Genomic DNA, 23,977 nt, shown 5'->3' with positions numbered 1-23,977 from the left:
CGGACAATAAGTAAGACATGCTCGCCAAATTAAGTGGACGTGTAATATTGGAATATACATATTTAAGCATTATGCTTAATTTCGAAACTGGGTGTGTGATATTTTATTGAATTTAAGTTTATTTCTTTGAAATAATGTGGTTTAGCGTTGCTATGGCTATGGTATTGTAGTATTTAAAATTGTTCTATTATAAGTTATTCAATAGAGTGAATGATATTTATGAATAATAACGGAAACGTTATAACCGGTATACAAAACCATGGGGTTAAGTCTTAACATTACTTCGAAATTTGTAAACACATTTTCTTTGAGTTGCTTTTAAGGACAAATATATATAAGGTGTTTAATGAACAAGTTATTTCCAAAGTTGTTAGTGATAGGAATTACCTGTCACGTTTTCTCCGGAGTAAACACTTACTACTGAGTAAATTTCAGTAACATTTTGCACATTGTACCATTTGTATCTAACTTAAGTGATAGGGTACTTTATATCTCAATTATTTTAAAAGTCAAAACAGTTCATAAATAAAATATATTTTCAAATAATCCAAAAAAATAATAGTAATCATATATTTTCAATAAAATACCGAATGGAAATGTAAAAGTTTTTGCCATTGACAAATATTTGTATCAATCATTTTCAAAATGATAACTTATGTACAATCTCTTGTATTTTTATATCTGCAATAAAGTTTCACTGTATCAAATAATTTATTAAATAGTATACCATAGCCTCAGCAACGTATTGCTGGATCTATTAGTATGAATATATTTATTTTTTGGTAATTTATGACTTACTAAGAAATATTCGTCTATCAAAATAAAATATTTTTATAATAATAAAACAGTGTAAATATAAGATATACTATATATACAACATACAATATATATATTAGAATGTTTTTTTTGAACTATTCATTTTTTCAATCCCATCATGAAATTTCCTTGGAAATACCCTAAAAAAATTTCCTGAAAATTCGAGCCCTTAATATTAACATTTAGGACTGGACCGCGGCATGTAAAAACTTTCCATTGAAAATACAGGACAATCGTGATTTTTTATCTTTGAATTTCTATTGCTCAGAGGCATTTTATGGCATCGCTTTGACTTTAGACACATATTCCTCAGAATTGAACACTCTACAAAAGTGCCCATTGCGGCAAAGTCGAAACTCACACCGGCGAGGTAGTACGGGGCTCTAAACCTGACTTCTCCACGAAATTCGCATTTTTTTGTATATATCTCGTAAATGACAAGAGCTATAGAAAAAATGTACATGACAAACTTGTAGGAATTTTTTTACATACCCTCTATGAAAATTTCATACAGCCTTACTTAAAAAGCCGAGTATCTCGAGAAGTATTAATGATAGCGGTTTTGACCTCGGATCTTTTTTGTAGCAAATAAAATTTTGGGTATTTTTTATGGAAATTTCATGATGGGATTGAAAAAAATTAATAGTTAAAAAAACGCCCTAATATACATATATATAGTATTACTTGCACAACAATAACGATAATAAGATTAATATCTCAATACAATGAATAGTTATAATAAGTTGGCTCTTTCCGAAGCTGTTCATATGCATATTTAAAAATGACGGCTCATAATACGATCCAGATCATTCCAACTGCAGGAATAGTCAATTTGCAGAAGTCCCTTTTTACTCAACCCGAATTTATGCGCGTAAATTCCGCTGTAGAGTGAAGAGGACGGTCTTGTGCTGCTGTAAATCGTACTTCCTTTATTGCTGCACTCTCCGTTACTGTATAAATCATATACAGGTTGTGGAGAGCCATAGATCATAGAGCAATCATAACAATCAGAAACGCTACAATGTGGTAGAGTTGCATAAGGATTGGAGTAATCATGCGAAAAGGTTGGTGGTGGAAGTGAGGGAGGCGCTGGGAACTGCAATTGTGGTGAAGGTCGGCCATATGATGGTAATGTTACGGCATCGTAGCCAGAAGTTTTCTTCGAAGTTATTGACTGTGCTTGATAATATCCTTCACCAATAGAGCTATCCAACTCCGTGGAAGATGATGATGAAACGCCTGCAAATATATGAATTTGGGAATAATTTTTAATCGGCAATATATAATTTCTATCGGAATAAAATTTATATAAGTATATGCAAATCAATTGTTTCAATCACACTCACTCCCATTACCATTGTATGCATCCTCTTCGGCTTCTAGATTCATGATAACGCGCGACATATAATCTTCGTATTTGCCACGACCAACACCCAAAAGTTCACTTCGAGTATCTTCATACATATGTGGACGTAACATTGGTTCTGATGATGTGCAACAACGCAGCTGACATGACTGGTTCCAATGGGAACGACGTCGATTTCGCGGCATAGTTTTGGCCATGCGCTTTTGTTGTGCATTCGGTATTTTCTCATGCATTTTTGGCGGTGCACTATAATAAGGGCAAATCGGCATCGATGTTTCATAGTAAGGCTCAGGGGAAGTACGTACTCCCGTTGAATCCAGCTTTCTGTTATGGGATATTTATCTATAAATGTGCACAAATTAAGAACATTTTGTCCAAATACTTTCTGACATAGTCGTAATTCTCCAAATCCCACGGATCCACATAACAGCGCTGCGACGGCAAGAGGGTTGTGCCATAAATATCTTCCGTATTATCAATAGTATAGTAAGGTGACTCTGAAACCTCTTCATAGCTTCCTCGACATGGTGCTGGTAGTGGCAGTTTAGGACCACGACGACGAGGTGTGGTATGACTGCGCCCTCGCATTTTTCACAATAACTGAGAGATTGTATACTCTGATGAAATCTATAAAAGAAGAATTATGTTATACTTGCAGTGAAAAAGTCTATCAACAGCAATAAAAAATACAGCATTAATGAATATAATAAAGATAATATACCATGAACAAGATGAAAAGAAAAACTCTCAAAAGGTGATATTATTTTTTTCGAAGCGCAATCGAACTTTTCATATGATATCACAACCTGAAAACGGTGAATTCAAAATTCATTTATAAGTTCTATAACTAAATTGTTATATTTTTAGTTCTCATATCCAAATCAATAGCGGTTTATGTTATAGAACTGATACTTATCAGTCAAATCGTACCATTTTAGGCAGGCAAAATCAGTATAAAAATAACTTTAAGGTCTTAATGTGTTAGATTGCAAATTTTATTGTTGCGTTAGATTTTAAAATAATATTTATTAAAGAATCTCTTCTCAATTACACGTTATTCCACCCATAGTATTTTCTACAAACATACAAGTATTATTTAAGGTTGTACTAATTTATTGCTTTTGTACCGCAGTGTTTTATTTATACTCGTATATGCATGTATTTTCCCTAGTCAATTGTTGCTGCTGTTTTTGGTATATATTATACATTGCATTTGCATGCTTTTTTATTTAATTAAAGTGGTGATCATAATTTTATGATTAGTTACCAGCGTCGCTTGGCTAGCAAATTACAATTTTCGTTTCATCTTCCAAGTTTTCAGCGGTCACGCAACAAAATTAAAACCAACAAACAACAAATAATAAAATTGCAAGTTCAAAATTAAAAGTGAAAATTTTCACATAAAATCTCGTGCCACTTTTCCTTGCATTGAAGGCGAAGGCAATGTGCTGCAAAATGTACATGAAATAACATGAAAATGCTCAGCATTAAAATTACATACAACAATATGTTTGAAACAAACTATGCTTCGTTTATTGCAGTTAGTCGGAGCGTAACGGAACATAATTTGTGTGCAGGCGTCAAAGATATTTTTAGGGTACATTCATCTTAATAGTAATTATAAAATATAAAAAAATTATCTTTACATAAACTAATAGGGGAGTGATCAATTGCTACGTTTGCATTTTTACTTTGAAACGGTCTAAGTGATCCAAAGTACATACACCTTTGATGAAGTGAAAGCAAAGTATGACACTTCAATTACATCTCAGCTATTAAGAATCCAGTTGAACTATACATACTTGTATATGCAACGAAGCTTAATGAATGGGGAGAGTTTGTATATGGCCATATACATACATACTACACATGTATAAAAAAAGAAGGCGTGTAGTCAGATTATTTTTAATTCAAGAACGGATTATTCGACTTGAAAATAGGTAAGGAGGCGGCTTAGAACCAGATGGCGAACATATAATACTTTGCAACTTTTTATATTCACAGTAAAAACAATTCATAAATAAAAGAAATTATATTCCATCAGAAGCATGTGTTCAAAACTCATGCAACAATCGTTTTATATATTTTTTTGCTTAAAAAGATAGTGTTTAAATGAGTTAAGCATCCACCCCCTCTATCCGTTAAAACTGGCGCATCCTAATACAACTGCGCAATTCACCACAGCCGATGAAACTACAACACAACTCACCACAACTGTACCCCTACCCACTAAACAAAAAGGATGGACAACGGGATAGGAGACACAATTCGTTCTAAACCATTCGACACGTCAATTCGCTACCAACGTCCGAATCTATACTTCGCCTCGTCAAGACCTTTGGATCTGATCGACATCGTTCCGCCCGCGCCGACATACAGCATTGTAAAACATTGGACTGTGCTTCGTTACCAATACAATTTTATAATATAGATATATATTAATACGAAAATTATAAATATATTCTGCTTTTTATAAATACACTGATTTTTCTTTGTAAACACTCGCGCGAATGTGAGTGCAAGAGGAATAATTTAAATTGAGTGATTGGTATTTCCCAATAAATTAATAAGTTATTACACAATTAAACAGATAGCAATATATGTATGTACATATACTCCTACTAGTGCAAGAGTGAAGTAATTTTAGATTAGGCATTGTAGCTACTTTGCTGGATGAAGGACGAACGATGGATAGACAATATAACGAACCAATCGTATGTAACATAAAATAAGAGGAATTGCGGCGGTGTTGACAAAAATTTCAATCACAATTTGAGATGAGTGCATAATGGCTCACAAATATTTTCGACGCATTGCACAGAACAATGCAAGATTTAAACGGTGATGGTGGTGTCTATTTTCTGTTGGGTGATTTCCAACAGGCAGATATTCCTAGCCTTTCTTAATCCAATGAGATTAGCAACTGTTTAAACATTTGTGTATGTGGTGAAGGATGTAGTTATGTGTAGAAGTTCACGCAAGTCAGGAAAGTTCTTTGATCGCCATTCACTTGGGAGTGGCCAGAAACGATTCTTTTACACATGGCTCAAGCAGTTCAAAACTTCCGGTCTTTGACCAAGTATCCTCTGGGTAGCCTAAGAATATCCGTTCGAAGGCGAGCTAAAATGAGAAGGCGAAACATCCCCTACATAGGGTTGTGCGCTGGGTTTGGGACCCGCCACGTAAAACAAATACCCAAAATGAAAAGGAACAACAAGCATCGGATGAGAGACCCCCCTTTTGATGACGACCGCGGCAAACGAAATAAGGACTACGATATAAGGGCATGCACCTGGAATGTCCGGACCCATAATTGGGAAAGTGCCGCTGCCCAGGTGGTTTATGTCCTCGCGAAAATAAAGGCTGACATCACCGCCATCCATAAAATGCGATGGACGGGACAAGGGCAGAGACGAGTAGGTCCTTGTGTCAACATATCGCTGATTTGCGCCCACGCCCCGACGGAAGAGAAGGACGATGTGACCAAAGATGCCTTCTATGAGCGCTTGGAGCGCGCTTATGAGAGCTGCCCCGCCACGATGTCAAAATCGTGCTTGGCGACTTTAACGCCAGGGTGGGCAAAGAAGGTATATTTGGCACTACGGTCGGTAAATTCAGCCTCCACGACGAAACATCCCCAAATGGATTGAGGCTGATTGACTTCGCCGGGGCCCGAAATATGGTTATCTGTGGTACTAGATTCCAGCTCAAGAAGATACATCAAGCTACCTGGCTGTCTCCGGATCGAAAAGCAACCAACCAGATCGATCATGTTGTGATAGACGGAAGGTACGTCCCCAGTGTTCTAGACGTGCGTGCGCTCCGAGGTCCTAACATCGACTCGGACCACTATCTTGTCGCAGCCAAGATCCGCACCCGCCTCTGTGCAGCAAACGCACGTCAACAAACACAAGGAAGGCTCGACGTCGATAAGTTGCAATCACAACAGACAGCAGACCGATTTTCTACTCGGCTCGCACTCCTGCTCTCTGAGAGCACTCGTCAACAACTCGGTATAAGGGAACTGTCGGACGGCATTTCAAACTCCTTACGTACAGCTGCAACCGAAACCATTGGTTTTCGGAGAATGCAAAAGAACAGCTGGTACGACGAGGAATGCCGTGTCGCAGCGGAGAGAAAACAGACTGCCTACCTCGCAACGTTACGATCGACCACTACACGTGCGGGATGGGATAGATACCGAGAGTTGAAGAGGGAAGCGAGACGCATTTGCAGACAGAAAAAGAAAGAGTCCGAAATGCGTGAGTATGAAGAGCTTGGTAAGCTGGCCGACAGGGGTAATGCTCGAAAATTCTATGAAAAAATGCGGCGGTTTACAGAAGGTTTCAAGACCGGGGCATACTCTTGTAGAACCCCCAAAGGCGATCTAGTCACCGATGCCCAGAGCATACTTAAATTAGGGAGGGAACACTTCTCCAGCCTGCTGAATGGCAGTGAACGCACCACGCCAGGAGAAGGCGAACCTGATTCCCTAATCGATGACGATGGAGCAGACGTTCCATTGCCCGACCATGAAGAAGTTCGAATAGCAATTACCCGCCTGAAGAACAACAAAGCGGCGGGGGCCGATGGATTGCCGGCCGAGCTATTCAAACACGGCGGCGAAAAGCTGATAAGCAGCATGCATCAGCTTCTTTGTAAAATATGGTCGGACGAAAGCATGCCCAACGATTGGAATTTAAGTGTGGTCTGCCCAATCCATAAAAAAGGAGACCCCACAATCTGCGCCAACTACCGTGGGATACGCCTCCTCAACATCGCATATAAGGTTCTATCAACAAACTGATTGGACCTTATCAGTGTGGCTTTAGACCTGGCAAATCAACAACCGACCAGATATTCACCAAGCGTCAAATCTTGGAAACGACCCGTGAAAAGAGAATCGACACACACCACCTCTTCGTCGATTTCAAAGCTGCTTTCGACAGCACGAAAAGAAGCTGCCTTTATGCCGCGATGTCTGGATTTGGTATCCCCGCAAAACTAATACGGCTGTGTAAACTGACGTTGAGCAGCACGAAAAGCTCCGTCAGGATCGGGAAGGACCTCTCCGAGCCGTTCGATACCAAACGAGGTTTCAGACAAGGCGACTCCCTATCGTGCGACGTTTTCAACCTGCTTCTGGAGAAAATAGTTCGAGCAGCAGAACTAAATAGAGAAGGTACCATCTTCTATAAGAGTGTACAGCTGCTGGCGTATGCCGATGATATTGATATCAACACCTCAACACCCACGCCGTTAGCTTTGCTTTCTCCAGAATAGTTAAGGAAGCAAAGCAAATGGGTCAGGCAGTGAACGAAGGCAAGACGAAATATCCCCTGTCATCAAACAAATAGTCGTCGCACTCGCGACTAGGCACCCACGTCACTGTAAACAGTCATAACTTCGAAGTCGTAGATAATTTTGTCTATCTTGGAACTAGTATCAACACCAACAATAATGTCAGCCACCAAAAATGATGTCAGCCTCGAAATCTAACGCAGAATAACTCTTGCCAACAGATGCTACTTCGGACTGAGTAAGCAATTGAGAAGTAAAGTCCTCTTTCGTCGAACAAAAACCAAACTCTATAAGTCGCTCATAATTCCCGACCAGCTATATGGTGCAGAGGCTTGGACGATGAAAGCAACCGATGAGTCGACGTTACGAGTTTTCGAGAGAAAGGTTCTGCGAAAGATGTATGGTCCTTTGCGCATTGGCCACGGCGAATATCGCATTCGATGGAACGATGAGCTGTATGAGATATATGACGACATTGACATAGTTCAGCGAATTAAAAGACAGCGGCTACGCTGGCTTGGTCATGTTGTCCGGATAGATGAAAATACTCCAGCTCTGAAAGTATTCGACGCAGTACCCGAGGGGGAAGCAGAGGAAGAGGAAGACCTCCACTCCGGACCAAGTGGAGAAGGACCTGGCTTCGCTTGGAATATCCAATTGGCGCCACGTAGCGAAAGAAGAAACGACTGGCGCGCTGTTGTTAACTCGGCTATAATCGCGTAAGCGGTGTCTACGCCAATTAATAAGAAGAAGAAGTATATGGTGTAGTCTTGAGACATTTTGGTTGGTCATGAATACATATGCGTATACGATTGGAAATTGATTAATCAGCACAAATAACACGTGATCCAAGTAGAGGTACTTTTTTCAATAGCCTTTTTTTGTCAGATCACACGTGGGTCGTGTCAAGTTGTCACTTACTACAGAACGACGTTTACAAATCTTTTACTTTTAATTCTGTAAAGAAAGTGTTTAGCGCGCTTTGCTCAACTTATGGTTAACATAATCGGCCTACTGAGCGTACTATCCGTAATAAGTACCATCACCCATCTTGAGGCCCAGCATTAATTATGGGATAATATTCAGCAGTAGCTGAGAGTGTACATGAAGACCGTGGAGAGTCGATTTGGCGCCGTTCCCATCAACTCGGACTGACGTATGAAACGACTTGGCACATTTTACCGCGATATCTTAAACTGAAAGCGTACAAAATACATCTTGGCCAAGAATTGAAGCCGCTCGATATCCGGCGTTTTCGAGCAAAATTTTGTTCAGCGATGAGGCCTACTTGGGTCCACATTTCTTCAAAAATTATGCCGATGAGAACGTAACCGTCAATGGCTACCATTAACGCTATTTGATGCTTGAAATTGAAGCTCGTGATCCCGGCGACAATTGGTTTCAGCAAAACGGCGCCACTTTCCACACATCGCATCAATTAATGGATATATTGAGAGAGCACTTCGGTGAGCAGATAATTTCACGTTTTGGGCCGGTCGATTGGCCACCACGATTTTGTGATATCACACCGTTTTTTCCTGTGGAGATATGTAAAGTCTAAAGTCTATGTAAACAATCCGTCTTCGATTCATTCCTTGGAGCAAAACATCGCACGTGTCATTCGCTACTGCCTTTTATGGAAATGAAGACGTAACTTTTCAAATTGTGTTCTAATTTCCGGAATGCCATAACATAATCTTCGATTGAAAATTGGTTCACCTATTCTTCAGCGTAATGTGAATCTATCGCAATTAAAAAAAAATAAAAATATCACATTAAATACTATTGAAGCAACCATTGATTGGAAATGCACCAGTTGCCATGTATTCCCATGATGATTTCAGAATAAATGATTCTGTTCAGAAAGCTATACTTCCCCAATGGAGTGTGGGAAAATCATCGAATCAGTTAACTAAGAATATTATTCTACGAATAGAGCTGAATAAAATAAAATTTTAAAATAACTATAATTAAAAACAGTAAATGTTATTGTTAAAAATTAAGAATAATCCACCCTGGCTATCTAGTTCATTATCTTAAGTATTATTAACTAAAAACTTTGAAAATTAAAATTTGGAACTTAAATATGCTATACTTGCATTAATAAATCAATTTCTGACACTTTCATTTCATGTTTCATCATTGTAAACATGCCTTTTCTGTGAGTGGAATTATTCTAAAAGAAAAGGGATGAAACTGTCGTAATCAATATTTCTACAATTTTTACAATGTACTTCAGTAGTTGGCACATGGTCGAAATTTAGTTATGTACATAATATTGTACATATAGTACATACTCCTCGTAAATATTTTGCGATTTACCAGCTCCAAAGCAGCATATTTGTTAAAAGTTGTGAATGAAATCAATATTATGGAAGAAAAACCTTGACATCGAATATTATTGATATATAGTATTAGTTAGTTCAATGCGAATTTCAAAACATCTTCAAGCGCTTACTTTATGTGTAAAGAGTTTGTAAAGTGTGAAATAACGCATATAAGCATTAACAAAACCACAAAAATTTCTGTTAAAATACCACAAGTATTGGCAACAATAAACAAACAATGTAATGTAAATGTAATTATGCATGTATTCGTGAGTCATTAGCCTATTGTGCATATGCGAGTTTGTTGCTTAACTCTTTTGCTGTATTTCTGAGTTTCGTAGGAAGCTGAGAGGTGAGTCAACGATATCAATTTGATAACGTTGAAAATATTACAATGTGCCATAACGACTTTTAAAATTTACATCCTATTACAGAAAATACAAAAAATGCAATTTTGACAACTTAAAAAACTATAAATTCACATTATTTTACGATACTCTGGTAATTAATTAAAAAAAAAAGAAACTTAATAAATAGTTAAGTGAGTCTAAGTTTAGTCGCATTTGATTATTAGATACTTCCGCAATATGTAAGTATGAGAGGCTGCAATAAAATTAAAAATCATTATTAGGAGAAATTGCTAACTATTGGCCCCATTCATCATAATAGAATATGTTTTAACTAACATGAATTTATTATTTTACTCGGTACAAAGGTAGGCCAATGTAAGTGCTGATCATCATCAAATTTTGAAAACATTTATTTTTCGTTAACCTTAATAGAGGACTTTTTAATTTCTTTAAACGCTTATAAGGATTTTAGCACAGTCACAAACCAATTTAAATATTATCAATATAAAATAAGAGTGATATGAAGAGAGTCTGGTTTATTGCTTAAGACCAATGATTCCGCAAGAAGTAGTTTAATGGTGTTAAATCACAACTTAATGGAGGGCATTCAATGTCACAATTTCTTGAAATAATGGAATCTCCAAACCTTGCTCGCAATAATTCGGTTGTTGCACGTACTATGTGCTACGTAGTCCCGTCCTGATGAAACCAGATGTAACGAGCAACTTCTTCCTATTGCGGCCATAAAAAGTTGGTTATCATCGATCTGTACCGCTCTCCAAGTACCGGCCGATATCTCTGCCAGACCAAAAACTTAAAAAAACTGTCTCAATTTGGGGAAATGTAATCGTTATTCATGAATAATTTGTGGGTTTTCTTTGCTTTCGAATGTTTTGATTATTTCTCTCACCACTCAGATGGAATAGAGCCTCATTGGAGAAAATGACTTTCTTAATTATTTATTATTAGTTTAAAATTGAATAATTTGTAAAGGTTGTTCTTACGTATATTTTTCTATGATGAAGTTGTAAACATTAATGAATACAATGAAATAAAATTATAGACATATTAAAAATGGCCGAAACGACAATTAGAAATCATACTATCCCTATTGGAAAACCCGATACTTTTCCTTATTTGGAATGACAAAAAAAAAAAATGAAAATGATATTGGCAAATATCGTTATCATGTTTGACGGATTGTTCTCTTAGTTTTTTTTTTTGAAATGAATATATAATGTCTTCAACCGAAAATATTAATTTTATTGGAACAGATAACAGAGTATTGAAATATTAAGCTAAATATTTAACAGATTTTTCTAAATTTGTTTTCATTTTTTGACATAATTTAAACTATTATTATGAAATACTCGTATAACTATCATTTTGAACAGTAATTTTGTCAAAATTGTTCTGACTATGAAGATACAAGGTGCTTTTCAAAGTAAACAGAACTTTTTAAATCCACAGGACTTTTTAAAGCCATCTATATGACGACTTCATGACATTTCATTGATTGGAAGTGAAGTTATTGAGTTTTAAGTGTCAGAATGTTTGTGTTATCGGTGCGAAAATGAGCTTCGAAAAAAGAGCCAACATTAAATTTTGTTTTAAAATTGGTGAAATTTTTATCGAAACTTTTCAATTGATGAAACAAGTTTATGGCGGTGATTGCCTATCCCGTAGCTGAGAGCTCCAGTGGTTTCAACGTATTCAAAGTGGTCGAGAGGACATAAATGACGATCAACATGTGGGCCAATCTAAATCCGTGATCACCCGAAATTCCATCGAAACTGTGGGTGAATTCATCAAAAATCAGCCAAAAAAATCATCATTGAAATTCATGGAAATGGAATTGAACATCTCAAAAACATCGATTTATCGAATTTTGACCAAACATTTGGGCTTACGAAGCAACCGCACAAATTGACTGACGACCAAAAATTGCTCAGAATGCAACATTCGAAGGACAGATTGTGACCGATTATTTGACCAAAAACCACATTTTAAACATTAACCACTCCCCGTATTCACCTGATACGGCACCGTGCGACTTCTTCCTTTTCGGATAAATGCATTTGACTATGAAAGGAAAGCGTTATGCAGACGTAGAGGCCGTTCGAGCCGGCCAACGAGCTAAAACACTCGTTCGACATGCTTTTGGACTGCGCAAAAAGCTGAATTGAGGCAGAAGGAGACTATTTTGAATAAAATAAATTGATTTTGCCGAAAAAACCATTTGTTTTGTCTTTTTTTTAAATCCTGCTGACTTTGAAACACACCTTGTAGTAGCCTCTTAAAAATCAATATTTTGATTTTATAAGTAACAAGAAATAAACGTTAACTTCGGTTGCAGCGAATACCTTTCACAAATAGGAAAGATGCCTTTTATATTATATAAGCACTTGATTCCGATCATTCAGTTTGTATGGCACCTATTCGCTACAGTATCGGCACCTCCGACATATGAGCAGATTCTTTGTGAGAAAAGGATGGGTGCAAAACTTCAGATCGATATCTCTAAAACTGAGGGACTAGTTTGTATATATAGAGACGTATATATAGGGCGGAAGGATAGACAGACAGACGGACACGGCTAAATCGACTCAATTCATCAACTGATCATATAAAATCTTTATAAGGTCTGTGATGTTTCCGTTGGCGTGTTACAAACAGCGTGGCAAACTTAATATATCCTGTTAAAATGCTATTAACCTTATTAACATTTTAATTTAAGAAGTAAAAGAAAGTATAAAATCGAAGACAGAATCTTGAAATCTCATTAAGAATAACATATTTCATAGGTATTTAATGAATCAACATTCATTACTGCTTATTTTCGTTGGATTTTGCATTCATTACGAAATTTTGTGTACCCATAAATATTGCATTCGCACTTGTACGTATTGTACGCACCCATAAAAGAACACGAAATTTCTATACCGCAATATACCGATTTGCTTTATTACTTGACCATTCATAATTCTTTTACCAAGTATGAAGTGTAAGTATTTTCTCTCGCCATATTTGGTGTGTCGCCCTCAATATGATTTTTAATTGAAGTTTCACCGAAAAAGTTTGTTTGTATTTGTTTAACTGTCTCTTTAGTTTTGATTTCAAATAACAAAATAATTATAGTTTGGGAAACTTTCAATTTTTCAATGCCTATCACAAAAGGAATATCACAAAGTTACGAATTTCTTTATGACTTTTAGTTTGGTATATACATATTTAATATTCTTGAATATATAAGTAAAGCAAATACCAACAATTCGTGAAATTGAAAGTAAAAATGTATATTTTGAATTATGGCATAAAATTGCAACGGGGACAATAGAGAAGTACTGAAGATTTTCTAAAAGCCCTCAATCTCTGGTGAGTTGAACAAGTATCGAAAACAACATTGCAGAAAACAGTCTGCCAATTTTCGACCTAGCGACCAATTTCATCGGGTCTCGGATAATTTAGTTTTATGAAAAATGTTAGCAGTCTTTATCTACAATATATAGAATAGAACTGAAACCAAATGCAAAACAATGCATTAAACTGACAGACAATTTCTGCACTTCTGTGGACGGAGTTTATTTCCAGATATCGTAGTTGTTGTCAGGCAATTTTTTGTTTTTAAATCTTTCACCACTGTTGTTGATGAAAATGAAAACGTAAAGTTTCAAATTGTGTATCTGAATTCTCTAGATATATCGATGCCATCACATAATCTTCGGTTGAAATAGTTTGGACTGCATTTAGACTGCAGAATTTAATGGAGAAATGGTTCTGTTGCGACATATTCCAATACTCTCAAAGTATACCATTTCGTTCAGAAAGCTAGAATGGATTCCGCGTTAGAGTGTGGGAAAGCCATCGAATCTATTTGAGCTGAACAAAGGATATTATTCAACGAATAGGGCAGAATTAAATTATCTATCTAATTCTTTATCATGTTATCAACTAACAAGTTTGAAAATTACACATTTTTCATAAACTTAAGTACATAATTTATAAAATAAAAATTCAAGAAGTTGATTGAGCTTCATAGCAAATCATAGACAATTTTTATAAATTATTTTAAAAATTTGAAGAAAGGTTAAAATTTTAACCCGTTTTTGTCTTTATTATTTTACTAATATCATACCTTTTTACAGTATTGCACACTTTATAATAAAATAATTTAAGTACACCTTAGCCACAAACCAAGGGGACTTCTGGTTAATAGTAAAGTTTGCATTGTAATGTCTTAGAACGCTTTCGCTTGGTTACAGCAGCTGCTAAGCCGGTACACCTCAATAGTGTTTTTCGATTTTTACAATGGATAAAAATATCGAACAAAGAATTTGTCTAAAATTTTGTTATTCAAACCAATTTCTTGTGTGGAATCATTGCGAGTATTGGAAAAGGCTTACGGTAATTCAGTTTTATCAAAAACATAAGCTTACGAATGGTACAAAACCTTCAGCGACGCACTAAGGGGTATTTGATGCAAAAAACCGGTCAAAAGTGGTTTTACTAAACTTTGCCAAATGGTATTTACGCCGCATGTTTTACTATTTACAATAACCGCTTCAACCTGCGCAACCCTCCCCCGCCCGCTTTTTACCTCGTTCTCGCCACGGATCCAGCCGGAACCCAATCATTGAGTGTAACGCGTGTCTCTGTTCTCGGCGTTCTCGATTATTTACATAATTTCCTTTGGTTGATACGGCTGCGTGTGGAGATTTACTTGGAAATTCTTTATTGAATATGGAAGTAAAAGGTATGTACTTATGATTAAGACGTATAACAGTCAATTTATTTTTAAATTTAAGCATTTAAACTGATGTTGTTAGTTGCCTTTGCAAGAATGTAGTATTTTTACAAAAAAAAGTATAACATTATTGTTTTTGTTTATTTGTCGGGATTTGTCGCGCCAGAATTCTGGTACGGAAATGTAATTTGGACTTTCTTCTATCCGAAACAGAAGTAAAATTGTCCCCCAACCCACCCCATTTTTATAGGTATTTTTTTAAAGTGCACGGTGTAATTCTATACTGTTCAGATTTCTGAACAGTCATTATCGCTAACACATAAAAATACAGTTGTAATTATAAATATGTATGTACAAATACTCATTTCAATCATCATTGTAACAAATATTCATTTCGGGTATTGTTTTATGCTACATAATATGGGTTGTTTTCAAGGTCACATGCACATTTGTATTCAATTACCTAAATGCACATCGATCCAAAAGGATCGGAAATGACCCTAAACTAACAATAGACAATTGTGTCTGCCCTTGAAAACACTTATGCTTAAGATATGTGTACATACTGTGGGCTCTATAAATAAAGGAGCTCTGGGCAACCAGAGCTGAGTACAATTTTATAGTCAAAACCTTTCACGTCGTTTTAATATTACATATACAAAATACAAATTTTCACAGATTCTGCAGCAATGTTGAAAAATATCACCCGAATGGAATTATACGTTATTATAAAGGAGTACAAAGGAAAAAAAATGAACGAAAAATTCACCTTTCTGGAAGATAGAATTGCTCAGTTGACGTCATGCCCAACAGAGGATAGAAATGTTTTGTCTCGTTCTTTGAGGCATTTCAAGACAGATTTAAAAAAAAAAATGGTCAGCAGCTCGTAACACTGATGAGAGGTTCGTAAAAAATAACGAAGAATGGCTAAGAACAACATTAGAACTTCCTTCGTGGTCGGACAAGCCTGGTCGTCCAGTCAAAGAGTTTCGTGAATTAAGCGAAAGGAGTAAGCGGCGCAGAACTGTAGATTTACGGGCTCACGTACCTGTCGAGGAGTTGACTTTTGCTGCATGTGTAAGTCAGGGCACTTCCGGAAACCTACACACTTCAAAGATGATTAAGGAAATAACTTCAACACCTACGAGAGCCAAGAAGATCAGAAATATAATTTCATCTAAAAAAGACCACGTGGAAAAAAATATACTATAGAAGAAGCATTATCCTTATTTGTTGAAGGTAATTTCACAAGAAGTCAGTGGAATTTATTACAAGGCGGACGTAAAACTATCTATCCTTGCTACTCTTTGCTGCAAAAGGCAAAAAAAGTGCTTACCCGGAGGAAGATAAAATAACGGTTACAGAGACTAGCTTTAATGTAGAACTTCAAGCTTTGTTGGATCATACGGCTTTGCGCCTCATCCAATATTTAAAAGAAGTCATAGATACATTAACTGACGCCGAGAAGCAGAGCCTTCTTTTGATATCAAAATGGGGTGCGATGGATCACACCAAACTCCATTTAAGCAAAAATTTGAAAATCTTTCTGGTGACGATTCAAGTATATTAGTGAGCTCGATTGTTCCAGTGAGGTTGGTTGTTACCTTCAATGGTGAAACAACAAAAACCATTTGGCAAAACCCTACGCCTTCTTCGGTGAGATTCTGCAGGCCTATTAGAGCTCAATTTACTCACGAAACAAAAGATGTAACAAAACAAGAAATAGAATACATCGAAAATCAAGCCAGAAATCTGGAAGATACAAGAGACAGTGAAACATCAGCGCACATCAATCATAAAATATTACTGACAATGGTAGACGGGAAAGTTTGTAACGCTGCAACGGATACAACCTCTACTATGCGATGTTATGTATGCGGTCAGACTTCAAAAGATTTTAATAAATTAAAAAAAGGTGTCATAAATCAAGAGGCTTTAAAGTTTGGCCTCTCAGTACTCCACGCCCGAATACGGTTTTTTGAGTTGTTGTTGCACTTAGCATATAAAGAACCCATAAAGAATTGGCAAGCCCGTACAGCAGAAGACAAAAAGATTATTAAGGAAACAAAAGAGACAATACAAAAATGTTTTAAAGATGAAATGGGTCTACTGGTTGATGTTCCTAAACCTGGTTTTGGAAACAGTAATGACGGGAATACATCTGGGAGATTTTTCGAAAATGCAGAATGCTCTTCTCGCATCACCGGCATCAACATCGAAGTAATCAAAAGATTTAAAGTTATTCTTGAAATAATATCAAGTGGTCATGAGATTGATCCTCAAAAATTCGATGATTATGCCCAAGACACGGCAAAATTGTATGTGGAAATGTACGGTTGGTATCCAATGTCGCCAACTGTCCACAAAATCCTCATACACGGAGCGCAGGTGCTGCAAGAGGCAATTCTTCCAATTGGACAATTATCCGAGGAGGCAGCTGAGGCCCGAAATAAACATATCAGAAAATATCGGGTAGATTTTGCCCGAAAGTTTTCGAGGATCGAGTGTAACAGAGATGTTTTGAACAGACTGCTTTTAACATCCGATCCACTTATCAGCTGCAATCGTCCAAAGAATAAGAAGAAACTCATGCCATTTTCCGAGGAAGCAAAATCAATTTTAACTGCAGCAACACCTAATCTCAATAGGTCAGACGAGAATACTGTCGAGGAAGAGGATTCTGATGTAATCAGCGAAGTAAATTATCCTGAAACCGATTAATTTTTTTTAAATTATATTATTTTATTTTCAGTATTTTTTTTCTATTCTAATCATGTATTTTTATTAATAAATGCTATATATTGATTCAATATTGTTTTTTATTATATTTAAAGATAATATAAGTCCCTAAATAATTATGACCGGTTTTTTGCATCAAATACCCCTTAGTGCGACGGTGGAGAGTTCGTTATAGACATGCCTCGTTCTGGACGAGCTTCGACCTCTTCAACTGACGAAAATATTAAAAGAAAGGAAGATATGGTGCTCGAAAATCGTCAGATAACTGGCTAAAGACATCTCTCGATATGATATTTTGGGTATGAAATGCGTTGTTGCTCGAATTGTTTCGATTAAGCTGAACTTTTTTCAAAAAGATTACGTTTATGACCGAATTAAAGCCAAAAACACAATGAAAACCACCCATCAATCACCTTATTCATCAGGTTTGGTTTCTTGTGATTCTTTATTTCTTTTCGTTCCCCAAACTGATATCGCCGCTCGAGGAGCTGAAGGCCATCCCAAAAAGTGATTATAAAAAGTGTTTTGAGAACTGGAAAAAGCATTGGCATAAGTGTATTACATCTGGCAGAGATTACTTTGAAAGCGACAAAATTGATGAAAAATTGATGAATATTTAAAAATGTTGCGTTTTATTTACAATTTCCGAGTACTTTTTTCACAATATGTTATGCAACATTGTTCAAAGTTGGGAACTTTTTTATTTATATTTGAAAGTTATTTTTAACTGTTGTCTGGGCGTAGTGACGAAAAATTTCCAAATACGTAACTCATTAGTTATAACTCATCAGTTATAAAACTACATAAACACATATAATATATAATATTTACATAAACACTTATTTGTGTGCAATGCGTGGTAGTGATTGCTGCTTCTTTTTGCAAATGTGTATCTTCTAAATTTCCTCTTTATGGCAAGTCACCTTGTATATTTATTAGAAATTCTGTTATGGTATAACAATAATATATACGAAAGTAATTGTAAAAAATGATTGGTTGTATGTGGTCTGAGTGATAATCTCAGTATAGATTTGTATAAAAGCATAGCACTTCTGTTTAGACGAGTAGTATTTCAATTTTAAATATACATGAAACCACAATTATGTTAGTATGTTATATTATTAAACACTGATAAATTTAATTTAACGATTCTATTGCATTGATTATTAAATTATTTCTAACATGGAAAAAAAACCTCATAAAAACGGAAAAATTATGTGAAAGCATCCGCATATTTCGGATAACATCAAGGCAGATCATAAAGGGGTTACTCATCTATCAAATTCTAAAGCCAAAAATTAATAACCACTAAATGTGAGCCCAATGTTGAAATGGAAAAGCGAGCACTGAACTCCCCTAAAAATTAAACACATATTTCACAAGTATTTCAACAACTTTAAATGCAGATATTTATGTATGTATGTATATTCTCAAAGATTTTCAAAAATATCAATTCAGTTAATGACATTCAAAGTATAATTATTTTTACAAGGAAACATAAATTTTTGTAAACTTCTGCGTAATACTTGTACATACTTAAAAAAATTTGCAAAGTAAAAATAATTAACCAGTTATAAATGTTCTTCTAATATTCTATTTGATGTTTTTCTACTCTCGCAACAAGAGAACTTAAGACCTATAATATGTATATATAAGTTGTTCAGATACCAAATATGATTGTATCCTTCACCTTTTAGTCGAATATGAATGTTGAATTCTCTTATAAAGTTACGCCAACATTTGTATTTCGACGACTTTGATCCCTGCAAATTATTAAAATATAAAATATTCCCTTAGCTGCACATTACTTGTTATTTTAATAAAACCCTGGGAAGACTTTCATCGCTCTAAATCACTCTTAAGAATTTTAAACGTACACATACACAATGTACACTTTGAAACTCACGATTCAACTTTGTTATTCCTTAGAACACTGTGTAAATCGATGTCAATTCAATTGAAAATTGATAAACAACTTCACAAGCTTCAGCATATGATGTCCATCAATGATACTGGTTGTTTTCTATCATGCATATATATTTTGCTAACTCTTCACACATTCTTAGTAACTATTTAGTTAAAGGCTGCAGCATTTAAATACCTCTATTTTCTCAAAATAGTTCAATTGTAAAAATTTAACACCGAAAAAGTACAAATACGAGCTGTTAATAAACAACTCCCCGTATAAAGCCAGATTGATCGTCCGACCACAGACAGTCACGACCGATGTACGCAATGGCTTCTATCAAACTGAAAAGGTACGACCATCAGCACCTTAGCAACGATCACTTTGGCCAAATGAACAATCGCTACAACATGGAGTGGTTTGATCGGTTGGTTTTTTCTATTTCTTTACATTTCTTTATTCATAACATTAATTGTCATTAGGCCTCAGCTGTTTCAAACGCTCGCTTTTATTATACTCTCGCAACAAAGTTGCTAAGGAGAGTATTATAATTTTGTTCACATAACGGTTGTTTGTAAGTCCTAAAACTAAAAAAGTCAGATATAGTGTTATATATACCAAAGTGATCAGGGTGACGAGTAGAGTTAAAATCCGGATGTCCGTTAACTTGAGTAAAAATTGAGATATCATGATGAAACTTGGTACACGTATTTCTTGGCTCCATAAGAAGGTTACGTTCGAAGATAGGCAAAATCGGCCCACTGCCACGCCCCCAAAATGGCGGAAACCGAAACCCTATAAAGTGTCATAACTAAATCATAAATAAAGATATTAAAGTGAAATTTGGCACAAAGGATCGCACTAGGGAGGGGCATATTTGGACGCAATTGTTTTGGAAAAGTGGGCGTGGCCCCGCCCTCTACTAAGTTTTTTGTACATATCTCGGAAACTACTATAGCTATGTCAACCAAACTCTATAGAGTCGTTTACTTCAGGCATTTCCATATACATAAAATGGAAGAAATCGGATAATAACCACGCCCACCTGCCATACAAAGGTTATGTTGAAAATCACTAAAAGTGCGTTAACCGACTAACAAAAAACGTCAGAAACACTAAATTTTACGAAAGAAATGGCAGAAAGAAGCTGCACCCAGGCTTTTTGTAAAAGTTGAAAATGGGCGTGGCGTCGCCCACTTATGGACCAAAAACCATATCTCAGGAACTACTCCACCGATTTCAATGAAATTCGGTATGTAATATTTTCTTAACACCCTGATGACATGTACGAAATATGGGTGAAATCGGTTAACAACCACGCCTTCTTCCAATATAACGCTATTTCCATCTGATGCCTTCTCTGTATAATATATGTATACATTAGGAACCAATGATGATAGCGGAATAAAACTTTACACAAATACGATATTTGAAAAATATGTAAATGACGGATAATGAAATCTCGATTATCACTTTATCATGCGAGAGTATAAAATGCTCGGTGACACCCGAACTTAGCCCTTCCTTACTTGTTTTTTATGAGTTTTTCGATATCGAACTCTGCATTAATGAAACTCAGCATAATTTTGCTGACCCAATTACATACTTATATGTGGCATATTTCGATGTTATTGTTTCAAATAGTTGCCTTCGATACACCGATTATAATGTTTATATTTTTTTCGATAACGTTTTCGCAGCATCATTCGCGTTTTGTTTCAGAATAAGCTTTATTCTCAGCTCTCCATTGCTATTAGATTAATTTCTAGCAACATTGGCTTGAGTTCTGAGAGAAAAAAAGTCTTTAGGGAATATATCTGGAGAACTTGGCAGTCGAACAACCGAACCACTTAATCGATAGTGATAGATAAAACTTCCTTCATGTGCATGCCTAAATATAGGAACTGTTTGTTGAGTTCAGGTCTTCTCACGCTTTTGATTTGGTCCATCACGTTCACACCTCTCGTCTTCCACTTAGTAATGGTTGACGATTCTAATTTTCAGATTGCCTGTTATAAAGAATAAGTTGTTATCTATACCTATTTTATTACCGGGTTGCAAAAAACCGTTATGTGAATAAATCTTTTATTATTAATGAGTAATATTATATGTTAGCTTTAAAAAGAAAGAAGGGCAACTAACGCACATTACAATATATTACACCCACATTGTAGAAGTCTAGTGGATTATATTTAGTTGTGGTTGTTTTTGAATGGGATACTGGAACAGAAATGTGAATTGAGGAAAGCTATAGAAGTCAGTCTACTTGAAACATCATTGCATTTACATTTTTGGGTCTCATGAGAATTTAAAATAGTTATTTTTGGAAGAAATTAATTAATTTCTACGTTCGTCCTGAAATCTCAGGTGTTTAAGTTGATTAATATTGAATCTTAAAATTAATTACAAGAATATGGCATTTATTTACATTTAAAAATGTCCTTAAAAAATAAAGTTTTGGAAAAATGTGTGACTTTATCAAAATCGAACAACCAATTATTGATAATTAATTCTTGGGTTTTCTGTAATGATATTTTTTACAATTTGGTCACGCATAAACATTTTCTGTACGCTCAGCGCTTATAAAATACGCACTCATGTACATATGTATGTAGGTACAAGTGCTTATACATACATATGTACATATGTGTTTATGTGTTTTGTTTAGGATTTCCAATTATTTTTTTTACTTGTGTGACCAAAAAACGTTAACCGATTCGAAGCTAGGAAAAACAAAGACATAAGTACCTGCACTAATTAGAGAGTCTAATAGTTTCATGGGTCCATCGATGGATAGATCTATATATTGTATAAACTCAATGTCGATTCATACTTATACGCACTGAATTGCCATACCAGAATACATGCTCGTCTGTAAATATGTATATAAGTATGTATGAATATAAACGCTAGACTACGTACGTGTTCAGAAGCTCTGTTGATTTTCAATTTTTTTACAAGGTGATTGACCAATTCCATAAATTATAGCTAGCAATACCCTCCACATAAGTAAGTAAGTATGCAGCTGCAGTGGCCATTACGTCTTGGTTGGTGACTGTTGCTTTTGTATTTGGTAGTTGGTAATTAACGAAATCAGTGGTTTAAGCTCAAATTAATAGCATTTTTCAATCTTCGTCTACAATAAGTGTTTCGTTAAACAAAATGACAGAGGTTATCATTGGTATTAAAGTTTTGTATAAAAAAGGGATGCACGAATAACGAAATCGGTAACAATGTCAAAGATTTAATAGGCCATTGACATTGTTGCAGTGAAGCACTGTCTTTTATACCTCAAAATAATATAATTTCTTTTAGCCCACAAAGAAGTGGACAGTTTCAAATGTATAAAATATGTACTATGTTATTTACCCCTTATTTGGTATCCATATCATGAAAATGATCCTGTCTTGGGTGCAAACTTATTTATAATACCATAAAAGGAATTGAACCAAGATCGTTTAATGGCTTTGGCTTATTCGTCCAGCTGTCAACATTAAAAATAACGGAAGGACTTAAATATGTACTACTCGTATATTCGTTAACAGGGCGAGTAATTTATTTCAATCTGAATACATATATAAACCAATGTCACCAATATAAGCATAAATTATTACTTATATCTGAAGAATACAGTTGTGTCAAACTGGGATCCATTTTTAATGGAACAACTTTCTTTTCTTTTCTTTTCTTTTAGAACAACTGGACATATATCAACCATACCACTAAAACAACGTAGAACAGTAAATTCTGAGTGGTACACAATCATTTGTTTGCCAGTTATCTTTCAAGAAAAAAAAAACGAATGCCGAGAACGGATCACTTTTCACCGCGATAATGCGTGCTCTCAAACATCGACTGAAACAATTGCATTTTTGAGAATTCAAACTTTCAATTTGATGAGTCATCCACCGTATAGCCCTGGCGTGGGACCAAATGATTTCCGTACGTAGGAGATAAACTAATAGGTCGACGTTTTTCGACACTTGATGAGGCGGTTGATGCCTTCAGAATGCATGTTTTGGAGATACCTCAATCAGAGTAACAAAAATGCATCGAAAATTGGTTCAAACGCATGAAAAGTATATACATACATAGACCTTAAGGGAGAATATTTAATACGACTTCAATTATGCTAGTTCAATAATTCATCTACATTTTATATAAATAAAAATGAATCGCCAAAATGTATGTACGCTCATAACTCAATAACGCCTGGACCAATTTGGCCAATTCTTTTTCTTAAATGTTCGTTCGAACAATTTCCGGAAAACCCCGAAAAACAGCCTTTTTCTTTTCCCCATACAAACGTTACATACATATGTACATACATACATACATACATATGTACATATGTACATATGTATGTATGTATATAAAAATGAATGTTTGTTTGTTAGTAACACTAAGAGAACGGTTGATGAAATTTTT

The 23,977-nt window shown here is 35.5% G+C and overlaps 1 protein-coding gene and 1 long non-coding RNA gene across 6 annotated transcripts in view; one reads left to right on the top strand and one right to left on the bottom strand.

The window, feature by feature from the left end:
- LOC126754689 (uncharacterized) overlaps positions 1–23,737 on the top strand; it is a 33,692-nt gene extending 9,955 nt beyond the window's left edge. The window contains exon 3 of the long non-coding RNA XR_007666361.1: positions 23,244–23,737. This is a non-coding gene — a long non-coding RNA (uncharacterized LOC126754689). The remainder of the gene's footprint in view (positions 1–23,243) is intronic.
- On the bottom strand, positions 76–19,878 carry LOC126754580 (uncharacterized). 5 transcript variants are annotated; one of them, XM_050466679.1, is made up of 4 exons: positions 19,550–19,878; positions 2,565–2,809; positions 2,163–2,506; positions 76–2,055 (listed from the first exon to the last, which is right to left on the bottom strand). In XM_050466679.1, the coding sequence occupies exons 2-4, from the start codon at positions 2,768–2,770 to the stop codon at positions 1,592–1,594; spliced, it is 1,014 nt and encodes a 337-aa protein (XP_050322636.1). In that variant the 5' UTR covers positions 2,771–2,809; positions 19,550–19,878; the 3' UTR covers positions 76–1,591. The 5 variants fall into 5 exon arrangements, with proteins under 5 accessions (XP_050322636.1, XP_050322641.1, XP_050322637.1 ...); XM_050466684.1 differs by having other exon boundaries at positions 2,172–2,506; XM_050466680.1 differs by having other exon boundaries at positions 19,745–19,878.
- Positions 23,738–23,977: the final 240 nt, after the last annotated feature.

This window comes from Bactrocera neohumeralis, chromosome 4 (genome assembly GCF_024586455.1).
Source record: "Bactrocera neohumeralis isolate Rockhampton chromosome 4, APGP_CSIRO_Bneo_wtdbg2-racon-allhic-juicebox.fasta_v2, whole genome shotgun sequence".
NCBI classification, from domain to species: domain Eukaryota; kingdom Metazoa; phylum Arthropoda; class Insecta; order Diptera; family Tephritidae; genus Bactrocera; species Bactrocera neohumeralis.
The sequence above is the reverse complement of the archived record's forward strand: the minus strand, read 5'-3'. Positions and strand labels throughout refer to the sequence as shown.